The sequence below is a fragment of the Poecilia reticulata genome, chromosome 2 (genome assembly GCF_904066995.2).
Source record: "Poecilia reticulata chromosome 2, P_reticulata-male-v2, whole genome shotgun sequence".
NCBI lineage: Eukaryota > Metazoa > Chordata > Actinopteri > Cyprinodontiformes > Poeciliidae > Poecilia > Poecilia reticulata.
Window position 1 is genome coordinate 7634133 of NC_088831.1, and position 13229 is coordinate 7647361.

The 13229-nt window shown below is 40.7% G+C and overlaps 1 protein-coding gene across 2 annotated transcripts in view; it reads right to left on the reverse strand.

Annotated features, from left to right (window-relative positions):
* The window catches only part of pard3ba (par-3 family cell polarity regulator beta a), a 129781-nt gene that overhangs the window by 104621 nt on the left and 11931 nt on the right, over positions 1-13229 (reverse strand). For both annotated transcript variants that reach the window (XM_081616616.1, XM_081616621.1), the window contains exon 3: positions 295-472. In XM_081616616.1, coding sequence (XP_081472742.1) covers positions 295-472 — 178 coding nt within the window. The remainder of the gene's footprint in view (positions 1-294; positions 473-13229) is intronic.

Below are 13229 nucleotides of genomic sequence, written 5' to 3' on the forward strand. Positions count from 1 at the left end.
TCAGCTTCAGCAATGTGTGAAAGCAGGAGCAAACTAAGGAGGGAAAAAAAAAAGCTGAGTGAGGATCATAGGAGAGAAGGCTGCGTCAACACTGCATCTGTTTTCACACACAATTGAGTTACAGGCAATAAATTCTCTCTTTTCACAGCTTGTACAGCTGAAATGTATTAAGTCACGCACCCACACATGCACACACTTCACCAGAACACACTTTCTCACATTCATACGACACCTGAAGGTGTCGATTGGGATTAGCTTTGGTTCTTTGGGTGTTTTTAAGAAAATGCGACGTACTGGCTTTGAGGACGGCCTCGTTGACCTCGATCTCCCCTCTGCTCAGATCCTCGTACTCCAGGTGGGGGAAGTACTGCATGGCTTCAGGACTTGCGCCGTCGCTGGAGTAGCCATTGGAGATGGAGTCTCTGGGGCTTTCCGTACCGCTGCGCTGGTCATCATCGAACACGGCCACCAGCTGGAAGAGACACAAACCATCAATTGTACGATGTAGAATTGTGGTTGCAAAATGAAGTGAGCCAATGGTGAAGACAAACGTCGTCCAGCCAACTGGTGATAAATTTGCACTTGGCAGCTAGCTAGCGGTAGCTTGAACCACCTGGAGTCACAAAACGTAAGGCTTTAATTTTAGATACATGAATTAAAGACTAAGAATAAAGACATCCTGAGTTTACATTTATAAATGAATAAAATAAGGATCTGGTTCTTGCCAACTAAAGAAGCTGGAAATGCACAGCCTGATTATGTAGCATCATCAAAGAGCCATAAACACTGTGAGGCCTTCGTGTCATATATCTTGCCAGCAACAACAATGCAACCTGCTTCACTCTGCCAAATCTGCCAATGTGACAACATAAATGCGTGAGAAAAGCAAACAGAGCAGAATTCACAGCTCAACTCCCTCCAGAAGAAGTTTCTGCAGAAGGTTTGTGAACAAAGAAGAAAATCTGACCAGAGATCCTGCAGATGGGGCGGGTCAGAGGAATTAACGTGTGCCGAGGTGTGTACCTATGAAATTAGCAGCCGAATGAGATCTGACAAGAGAATGAGAAGCTGTCAAACACAATGACACGGCCGCCGCCATGAGATGACAGGAAGAGACGGGATGGGCTAAGCGGAGCGGGGGATGGAGGGCAGGAGAACGACAAACCAGCCTAATTGAGAGGGGGACACGATGGCAGGCCGAGGAAATGTTTGTGTGCGCTTGCTGCGGCTACATGCTTTGATAAATAAGCGCGCGGCGGCGTGACGCTCTCATTAGCCAAGCCCGGCGACGGAAATGACCACTTAATGAAATGCAATAACCCAAGTGGAACAAGGGATGAAAATGAAACAACAGAAGAGCTGAGCGCGTCAACAGACCCTTTTCACATGACGTCGCACAACTTCCATTCTGACTCGATGCAGTGCATCTTTATCTCTGGAGGATGTTTACGCTCCGGAGGATGCGTAAACATGGAGGTATGAAGGTACGCGTTTTTGTCTTCTCTAGCCATTAGTTGTAGCAATAGTAATTTGTTAGCTCGCCCTAGTACTTTAACTTTTCAAAAGGCTGCAATTTTATTTTTATAACTGCAGGCTGCGTTTTATTGCACTCGGCTTGTTGCCCAGACAGGGGCACATTAAGCACGTTCCGTTTTTTTGTTGTTTTTTGCGCATGTTTTTTCGATCACACACTTAACGGTGATTACTTACAAGGAGTAATCGTTGTTATGAAAACTGTATTTGGGAGCAGATTTTTTGAGTTCCAAAAGGGAAAAAAGTGACACTTCCCTGTCGAATCTTCAAAATAAAACCGACATCAAAAATCTACTTTCTTTATTACATTTCTTTAATGTAATAAAAGTAATGGAAGTTAAAGCACCATAAACAACAGAGTAGTCACGTGGTGCACCATTCCCTCCAGGATGCACCGAAGGGAAAATAAAAATTTAATCATGAATGCTCATTATGTATACACTCAGTCATTTTGATAGTAGGCAAATATAGCTAATCTAGACTCTTAAAGCCTGTGTTACCTTCATTATAAGCCTTATGTAAGGCTATCTAACACTTAAATACGGTTGTTCTTAACCTTACCTTTCATTATATCCTTAAGGTAATGAGTATCCGTGAATTTTTCAGTTTACAGAGACAAAATTACCCCGGAAGTAAAGATACACTGCTTCAAGTCATAACGGCCCTTGTCTGATGTAACTGTGAAAAGGGTCTCAAACTATGGCAGTCGTGTGTGTGTGAGTGTCAACGGTGGGCGCCATCCATCACGGCGCTATGCCACCTCCCACCTAAAACCTCTCGTGATTCAATATCCTTTCGACACCTGGCCAGCGCCGCACACCGAAGATTCGTCAGCTGTATTCATGTGTATACGCCAGATGAGGAATTGAGAGACAGGCGGATGCAAAGGAGAGAGAAAAACGGAGTGCCAGGAAAACAATCTGATTGTGCCAGTTGATGGATGCATCTTGAGCCTTCGCTCCTCTTTATCTGCCTTCCTCTTTCTCTGCTTATCTCGCTCCCTTCCCGAGCCTCCGTCTCCTTCTCCAAACTTACTGACGGCATCAATCAAACGAGGCATCTCGAAGCGGCGGCATGATGAGAGACGCAGCTGTGACCTTCCCGCAAAAGACGATTTGGTTGTTTTGAGCAGCAACTTATTTTAATGTGAGGGGGGCGGGGGAATTATCATCTGCTTTTTGCTAGCTTATGTTTTTATGGCTCACACAGGCAGGGAGCGATGCTAATGTGCGCTACGCTGCTGCTTTCACTCATCATTCAATCAAACGCTAAGTATTGACAAAATGACTCCTCTGCTACGTCATTTCAAAGTCAAACTCCAGCAAAATGGACCAATTGTGCTGCTGTTGCAGCTCAGCCTTTATCTTGAACACCATTTTGAAAATTCACATATAGTGCTTTACAAAAGTATGTGTATCCCTAGGAAGAAGGAAGATTATACATTCATGTTTTTATATAAATATATATTTTTTACCTGTTAAAAAATGCCCAATAGTTAAACTCGGTTGAAGCCCACTATATTCAAGCTCTAAAACATCTTTAATAAACTCCTACTGATATCTAATCAACTATTTAATTAAACCCTACATCAATCCTTTTCCCACCAATGAACCGGAAAATTCCTTAAGGCTTCTTTACCAAATCTGAAAGTGTTGTTGTTATCGTTATTATTGCGAATGTTTTATGTAAATTACAGACAAAGGATTTCCCAAGACCATAGTTTCTGTGCTTGGTGTTTTGTATATAAAAGAAACACCACCTGCTGAAAGTGAGTGATTTTCACTAAATTAGAAGAAAATGGGCTTTACATCAAACACAGAAATACATTTTCAAATGAAGACCAAAAGAAATAGAGCAAATTCGACAAGTGTTTAAGTTGACACCCTAAACAGTGAGTTAGTGTAAAGCTTAAAATAAAGTCTTGATATTATTAAAATACACGTTTGTAGCACGAATATGTCAATATTTTTGTTAGGATTTGGTCTCAAAATACACTAAAACTACATCAACAAACTTGCTTTAATTTAACAGAATAACATTAAATTTGTTGAACTACTTCTCTTAATGTGTAGTAATACTAAATATTAGAGGTGTACCGATCAATCGGCCACCGATCATAATCGGCCGATTTCCGTGAAAAAGTGTATGATCGGTGATCGCCAATCACAGTCTCTTGTTGCCGATCACACAAACCGATCACCTGCATCTCATTTCGCAGCCTGCCTGTGCAGCTGGTCTCCTCTTTCCTTCACACTGCACAAACGCGCAGCAACAAATCCTAAGCGATGTGGAACTATAACGCACTGAGTGAATGGGGAAGTTTGCGTGTTGCGGCGGAAAATTGAAGCACGTCAAAATGCATCAACACGACGAATCTAATATGGCATAAAAACAATGCCATACTTGACGGAGTTTGGCTACATCGAGGCTCACTGCAGTAAAAAAAGACATATGGAGGATCAGATAGCAGGTAAAGCAGCGCACAGCTACAAACACTCACCCGGATTAGCATGACGGTCAGAAAGCAAATACCCCGCAAAATTAATTAAGTCTTCGAGCTGCGATGTAAGACGCTGGTTCTGTTCTCGCTGTTGAACCGCTGCTACTCGCTACAGGTAGTAATATTTCACAGACGGAGCGCCGCTTCTGCTCCACCTGGTAGTGACTCTCACATCGAACCTGCTTAAAGCTGCAGCATCTAACTTAAAAAATACATTTCACATACGTATTAAAACCTTCGCTGTCCAAACATGAGACAGATAATCTCTGAAAAAAATAATCGATCTCCTCTGCCTCCTCCCTTTTCTGCATAATTACTCCGCTCAGTCAGAAACAGCCACTCAGAGCTAGCAGTAATCAGCTAGCCGCCATGCTATCAGGAAGTTTTCATTCAGTAACTCAGGATTGTTTATTGTAATGGATCCTGTATTTGCCTTTGAATGTTAAGTTTTATACTTGAATGTTTTGGCAATGTTGAGAGGTTTTATTTTGACTCTTTACATTATTTAGCCTCTTCAGAGCCTTCATATGTTTTCAGTCTGTTATTACCCACAGCAGTACAATTTGCACAATGTCTGTTTTTTCTTGGAAAAAGTTATTAAAAACAAATTTTTGTCTAAATTGAGGTGAATTCATGGTTCCTTTTTCCACATAATGTAACCGGTAGTGCTTTTGATTAAAAAAATAATTACGTGATCGGTATCGGTGATCGGAATCGGTATAGGCAGGAAAAAACCTGATCGGCACATCTCTACTAAATATATATTTTATTTTATTCATGTGGCGCTTCTGAAAGAGCAAGCAGGAAGTCCTTTCTTATCAGTGAACTCCAAACAAGCAAATGTCACATTAAGTTTGATTATTGTGATAATGTGCTTTTCACATAATGCAAACAATTTTACGTATTTAAGGTAAAGCACATTCCACCAAAGTACTGATGAAGGTCTGGACTTCAAGAAAAATATTAAAATTAATATGTGAAATCTGTCAAGAAGGCATCAGGACAACTAACACCGCATATATTTATTTTTCTGTCACTTTAAATTAATTGTTGATTGTTGTATTTATTTGAAGAAACATATTCCAAGTTGCCATTTTTTAAACAAAAAAGTACATAACTTTAAAAGTAAGTGATTTACAGTTACATAAAAACCTAAACGATCATTTGAGTGAGGTACCACTAACCTGACACTCATAATTTTAGTTTTTGCAAACTAATGGAAAAAAGCTTGGAAAAGCCATTAAAACTGTGGCAATAACGATTAGAAATGAGACAATCTTGACTTTGTTAAACTCCTCAGTTTTAATCTTAAAGCCTAAAAAAAAAAAAAAAAACGAAATATTTTTATTTTTCTTAGCTATGAAAAATATCCTTATAGAAAGTTTTACTTTTGATTTCCCAAGTTCAAATATTTCACTCATGCATCAGTGCGTGTATGATCATAAAAAGGAGTGAAGGGATCTTGTTTCTTACTTATTGAAAACACGGGAAGGTTTGAAATTTCATCCTTTCAGCGCGGCATCTCCGGTCCTGTACGAAGAGCGACACCTTTCATGGTTCATGGTGTGTTTATTCAACACACACAGTTCTTTCAGTTCTTCCTGGCTGTGATTAGTATCTCCAGAAACAAATTGCCTTATTTTCCCCACTGTGTCCAATTAGGGGGGGGGAAGACACTGATATGGACCCATGCAGACTGTAGGTCTGCTGCAGCTGAATAATGTCTCCCCGTTGTCTCGTTTTCTCAAACAAACACACCCCATGTAAAATACGAGCAGGTGAACCCTGTGTGTGGCAGGACTCAGCCGTGTTATGAACTGTTAGTCACGACAGTGTGTTTTTGTCATGTGATCAGGCTGGCTGCGAAGATTGTGTGCTGGACAGCCGCCAAGATTACAATAAAACACAAGAAAATCTAATTCGGAGGCACGCATGAAGCATAGATAGAGACGAAATGCCTAGGGATGCAAAGTAAAGCGGAATATATGCAGCATCAAAAGAAAAGCAACTTGCATTAACATGCTGCTTAGTGAAACCGTTTTAGAAACAAACAAAACTTTGCTATGGCTTCAGTTTTCAAGAGAAAACTTCAGAGGACACAAAAAGCCTGAGTAACACAGGGCTGGAGATTTTAATAGACTTTAAATATTGAGGCATTACTACACTGAAAAAGGAGGGAAAAAAACAACAAATTTTTCGACAATGGACATTCTGCTCACTTATTACACCTGATTATGGTCAAATTAAGTTGTGCATCTCTAATGTCTATAAATATTGTTTGCATCTTGCCAACAGATTACAAATAAAAGCTTATAATTCCAAGTGATCTAAAAATCTACTTGAATATCAAATATCTCTTCCATCTTTACAAAATTTGACTATCCAAGTAAAGAAACAAATACATTTTGTTTACCATGGGAAAAACTGCATTTTTTGAGGGTGACCTATCTAAGAGGCACATCGGTGTACACTTTATAAAACATAAAATTATATCTGCTTTTAATGGATCTGAGTAAGAGCAGAGAGCCACAATCTCTGCAACTCACTATAAAACATTTCAGACAAATGAACAAAAAGCACTTAAGAACAAAACTGAAATTGTATACATGTTGTTTCTGCATTTTCCTTTACGCCTATTTTCATGCAGCAATAATTTACTATCCTCGGGTGTTGCGCTTATCTAGAACACCGACAACTTGCAGGCTGCCTGAGTCATGACTCTTTTATTCAGTGGAAGTAAAACCAAATAGGTTTTTATCCTTTCGCACAGACTCGCAAAACTAAAAGCTATTTTCTTACCACTATTACTCATATGACTGAATAACTTTGATTCTACGAGAGAAAAGTTATCGTTGATGATTTTTCTAGTAGCTAGGGAATGAAACAATGCTGTTGTGTAACTCAACTCAAAGATGGACCCAGCTGAGTGGCTTTAAATATTGATTCACGTGCTCAGACTAAAAACATGACTGAAATGCAGACAGACCTGCGTGGAGCCAACATGCAGGGTGGGATGTTTTCAAAACAAACAGCTACTTTAGGTCGGATGTTTTGCACATGTGAAAGGAGGAACAGTGCCACCTTGTTTTAGCCAAACGCAACTGCATGCACTCGAGTCTCTTAACCTTTACATGAGCATCACACACATCCGGATGCACAAGCAAACATACACACTTCCCTATTCCATCCGCCGGTACTAATCAACCCATTTTTCTTCTCCCCTCTCATCGGCATCCACCAGCACCGCAGAGTGTGTTTCTCGCTCTGTGTGTGTGTTTCTCTGCCCAGAGTCTATTGAGATGCTTTTCTGCCGTTGTCATTTATCTTACGACTGCCGCCCCCCCACCCCCTCTGTTTTCTTCCTCTCACAATATTCTTCATTTCTTTCTTTGAACAAGAGATGCATAATTCAGAACAATTCTGGCAGGAAAAAAAATAATGGCAACCTAAACATCGCACAAGCGTTCCCATCTAAAACTACAGCATTAAAAAACCAGAGTGCAGAGAGCACCTTTTCAAATCTTAATCACACAGGACCCGTAACAGAACAAGGTCTGAGCTAAATCCTTCTCCAAATAGCTTGTAACTGCATTCGCGCATCTGGTGTCGTTTTTCGTTTTCCGAGCTCCAAGCTGCAGACCTGTGAAACCTCAAGAAAGCCGAACGTGTTTGCAACAGCAGCACTTTCCCACTCAGCGGATGAATCAGACGCTGTTCAACACGATGTGTAGAGAATGTGTTTCTCCATGGATGCAGAGTGTGATGAATAGTGACAGTGCGAGTACAGAGAAGGGGTGAAGTGTGTGCACAGACAGTGTGAGAACATTTGGCTCTTAATATCTATGCTATTATATTAGAAACGGCAATGAGTTTCTAATATAAATATAAAAGAGGAACAGACAGGTATCTGCATTTTAAAATTCAACCTTTGGCTAATTGTAGAGCAGTGAAGGTGAGGCTGCAGGTTCTTGCCAAATTTCTACACCCTCTCTGATCTATCAAGGATTTTTTTTTTAGATGGGAAAAAGTTACAAAAGTTCAGTCAGTTTATACCGGTGGAGAATAAAATTATTTTATACAAATGTCAAGGATTCATATATCTACTCTGGCCAAATCAGATCACAATCTGTTTTTTCTATGCTCTGAGTATAAACCTCTTGTAAAGAGACTACCTGTTAGGAAAATACAGGAAACTGAAGAAGCCACACATGGTTGTTTTGAAGCAACAGATTAGATTGCTCTTTGCAAGCCACATGGAGAGGATATCGGTGCCATTGGGAGCAATAAAGTATACCCTTAATGAAAATTTATTCTAATTATTTTTAATATTTCCCCACTGTGGGACAATAACGAATTTTTCTATTCTATTCTAGAAAAGGATTATAGTGCACTTCCAGGGTGACTGGCTATATTTGAAACTAAAAAAAAAGAAATGGAAGGAAAAATGTATTTTTATGTTGGCACATTCATAACAAAAACTACAGGCGCACACTGCAATGAGTCAACGAATAAGACTGTAGTGTGCGTATTCTAAGAAACACCTCTTGGTTTTTCCATCATCAACATGTAAATATTTTAAAGTTAAATTGTCTGGGTGTGTGTTTTGGCAGTATACTGCATTACTTTTGGTAAAGCGGAACAAGGTGTGTGTGTGGCACTACACACTCCAAAGGTATCTGAGTCCTAACATCTGCAGCATCAGTCAGCGTGATGGAGCATGTGTGTTCCGACTGAAAGCAGAAACCCCAATAAAGCCACGACTACACAAAGCAAGACTCCAGCTGAGGCATAACAGTGTAGGCTATGCACAGTGACAGGCCACATTATTATTTATGCACACTCATAAAGGGAGAGGGTAAACTCTTCATAAATCACTCGGGGCCTGAAAGGCCTTTGGGGAAGACGAGGGGAGGGAACGAGCGGAAGACGACGGGGAAGAGAGCGAGGGTTGTGGGTGACGAGGGAGCTCCAGGCCTCAAATTTCCCAGGTCAGCAACGGGAATATCAAAACCAGCTCATTCATCATTCCCACAGTGAAAACACATCACCTCGGCTCCTGCTGCACATCTATCGAAACGACACACACTGGCCCACAAACATACACAGGGCCAGGCGGTCCCTCTGCGCTCGAAGTCATAACCTCATTCTTGTAAATGCGCGCGGGCTGATACATGTACACACAAACACGGGAAGAAAAGACATGTTCCAAATCTCCTCCCCAAAAAGTCACAGCCAGAGCTCAATAATCAGCTTTCCCTTCCCTGTGGTCGTTGCACAGCCACCTGCTCCTTATAGCCTTCCCTCGCTCCCTCCCTCCTTCCTTCCTCTCGGGATCTGACGGAGAAATGGAAGGAGTGATTAACTCGGAGCTGCGAGGCTGGCGCCCTCTCACCTGTGGCTCTCCCCTCCGCCGCCTGCTCCTCCTCCTCTTCATATTTCCATCCGCCTTCCCTTGACATTACACTCACACGCCTCTTATTTTTATTCTCCTTTTCCAAGACATGTTTGGGATGTAACGCAAAAAAATAAATGAAATAGTCAAAATTTTCTTTCCAACTTCATTCTCAATTTAAAGCAGCTCTATATTTGGTATATGTATGTATTTTTCTGTATAGTTACATTTATATGTGGATGGACAATGCTTCTCCATGCTTTAACGTTAAGTCAATATCGATCTAATAATAATAAAGCATGTGTGACCAGGTGGGGAAGGGTGCAACGAATAAAAAAAAATTTCAGGTGAAGTGCTTTTTCCCACTCTCTAAACACCTTTAGGCTGTGAGTGATGTAGGTTCTCCATGGCAACCAGAGGTACTAAATGTCAGCAGCAAAAAGGCTCATATATCTGCATCGGTTAGCTCAGCTGAAAGCAGAAGAATACACTTCAGACTAGAAATGTAGCCTAAATGCAACCTGCTGCAGTTTAGCCAATATGCATGTTCACTTTCCAACTATATTGGAGTTGATATAAAGGGAATAAAGAGACGTATGGAATCACTTATTGTTACAAGTCACAGCTTGATAGGGTGCCAGCACACAGATTGACATTCTGATGACGACTAGTGATAGACAAACACAAACCTTTCCTATACGCCAACAACTGTCACTTTTTCTATCCGTATGTGTCAGATTCAAGCACACCAATAATGCTGGGGACCAATTCAGACGCATTACCGAACCCCAGAACTCCATTCATTAGGCCAATCAGTTAGGCGATGAGGCCGAGAGGCAGCAAAATTGAATGATAATACCAACAATGAATGTGTGTATATGAATTAAAGTGTGGCATTGTGAGCAGCACAATGGAAGCAGATGTGGCTTCGGGAATCGTTAAATATTTAACCTAAATGAGCTGGATTTGGGATTTGCGAGCATTTATGCTTTGGGTGAAAAGTACACACTGTGACACACAAACAAGCACGACAGGGAGTGTGACTTTGTGCTGATTTGAGTTATTAGCATTTAGAGCGAGCAGAGGGAGAAACTAAAATAAAAAAAAGCACCAAACCCTGATATAAATGCACCTATATGCTGAACTCTGGGGTAATGCTATGTTGGGGAAACAGATGGTGTGAGTTCAGAGAGCAGATCTGCTTTAAACAAATTGATCTATAATTGATCATTAGCTGGATGTGATTAGCTGCTCTGCGGGTTGCTCAACCAAAATCAAAGCTAACTGGAGAAGCTAATTTTGACAACATGAAGCTGCAGCTTCAGAAAATCATTATTTTGACTGCTCTACTGTTTTTATCTAATTTTATTTTTATGTCGTGTAATAGACCAACTAAAAATAGCATGCAATGATGAAGCTGAAGGAAATTATCCATAGTTTTTTTTTTTTTTTTATGACGTAAAATACAAAACATTTGGCGTCCATTTGTATTCAGCCTTCTATGCAAAAGGAGTCCAACATTAAAAAATAAATTTAAAAGTGCCTTTTGGCACTAGCAAGCCGCTCCCTTCAGTTCCTCCTTCGTTAAAACAACATCAGAGGACGAAGGCCTTGAATCTTCGACGGCGGGGGTCGCACAAATTTATGCAAAAGAAAACTGAAAGTAGCCTTATCCCGACTGAAACCCGGGGAGTTTGCTTCACTGAACTGACAAATCACTTTGGAGAGGTGCCATTATTCAAAGTCAAAAGGTAACGCAATAGATCATGTATAGAAATTAAAATCCTAAGTGCGACTTTATGAGAGAAACCCTACGCGCATGAAAGTTAAACAAAAAAGCAGACTGGCACGGCAAGAATCCTTTCTCCTTAAGCCTTCATTGAGTTCGCTCGATGTAATTACAATCAAACCAGGTTTAGCCGAAAGTGTGTTTGAGAGCAGCTGAGTGCAGAGGGTATAGGGAGGGGGTTAGTTAATTGAATATAATCAGATGGAGAGCTGTTGTGGAGCTCAGATGGGAGGGCTGCATCAAGGTCGACCTGATGAGATTTGATCCAATCAGCTCAAGGGAGCAAATCCCGTCGGGTGAACCTCTCCAGTCGGATCCGATCTGATCCGCAGGGAGTAATCTGGTAGAGATGATCCAACTTTACTCAATGGGAAAAAGGTGGAAAAAAAAAGACAAACCTGCCACAGATTTGTTATGAATATTCAAATGTGTCGTATGGATTGCAATGTGAACTTAAGAGTGGGAACGGATTCTGATTAGGCTGCCACTCGTGTCACATTTTTTAATCAGCGCACTCGAGCCCCGCTCTCCCCCCCGTTCATCACCGGCCATTCATGCGGTCGGCGCCGAGTTACGGGACCATTCAGACGCCAGTCAACCGGCGGCTTGCCGTGGCGTGTGATTGAGAAGGAGAGAGGGCGAGGGAGCGAGATGTCACAGAGCATCAAAGGCTAATCAAGCACGTCTGAGCCTCGCAATCACATCCCATTCAGCTAACTTTTTCTTTTTTTTCCCCCTTCTGCCCCTCCAGCAGGTTAGCACATTTAAGTAATGCTTCATTGTTGCCTGTCGGGGGGGGAGTGACATTTGACTTGTAATTAATGACTGCAGACAAAATTTAAGTAGCAGAGTTCACCTGCAGCTGCTGGAAATGAAATATGAAAAAGCGTGATTTGATTTTTTTTTTCTTCTTTTAATTTCAAGAGCAGAAAGGTTAGAATTGATTTATACCTGATGGATTTCTTTAAATGTAAAACTTTTTTTTTTTTTTAAGCAATGCTTTCAAGTGTTGGATGAAGAGTTTAGCCGGAGATATTTCAGAAGGAGATCGTCTGTGATTTGAACCATCGCATTTACATTTGGGCAACCAGAGGGAGCCACTGGAGACGCCTTGTAGGTGCTGTGATTAAAAAGGCTAATTAAAAAGGAGACAGGAAATCATTCCAGGTTTTTTTTTTAATAATAAATTTCCCATGAAATTAAATGTTATTTGCATGTTCTGAATGGGGGGCAGGGGGTTTTAACCACAGGCCTTTCTTTGAAAATTTTACTTGAAAATTATATGCTCAAAATGAACTGAAATGAACTACTTGGATTGTTCTGGTATCAAGATAAAAGTAAACAATCTAGAGGTCTAAAAATAATCAAGTTAGTGAGTGGAAATAAATTAATATGGCACACAGAAAACCAACCAACCTCCTTCTAAAAAAATAACCCATAGACTTTTTTCAGCGATATTAGCTGATACAAGTCCAGGTGAAACTTCCACATTAGTCATTTTGACACCATTTGAAAACTACGGGTTTTTCTTAGGTTCTTTTCACATCTCAGCACAGACAGTTATTCCAACCAATAATGGTTTTTGAGACAAAATAAGAGTTAAAATATTGCAAACATATACTGAAGTGTTCACTTCTCCTGTCAAACGTCATAAGTTTCTCAGGACTCCATTGGTCGATCTGAATGATTAACACATCGGGGCGAAGAGAATCTATAAAGGTGTCGACAAAACTCATCTAGTCGACATCGTTCACCAATCAGATTGAGGGAAGCAAAGCAAGAGAATGTACAGAAAGTCCAGCACTCTGAGGCTCAACAAGTTGTCTATTATGTTTCCTGTTTTTCCTGCACTGATTAGCTTCCTCCCTGTATCTGACTGAGCCCAGGAAAAAAAATATATAAAAAAATTAATTTCACCTCATCCTATTTTGATCACACATGGCTGTGTGAATACTGTGAACCCAAAACATTTTCTGTTAAGAGCAGAAATTATATGTATTTTACTGGTGGGAGCA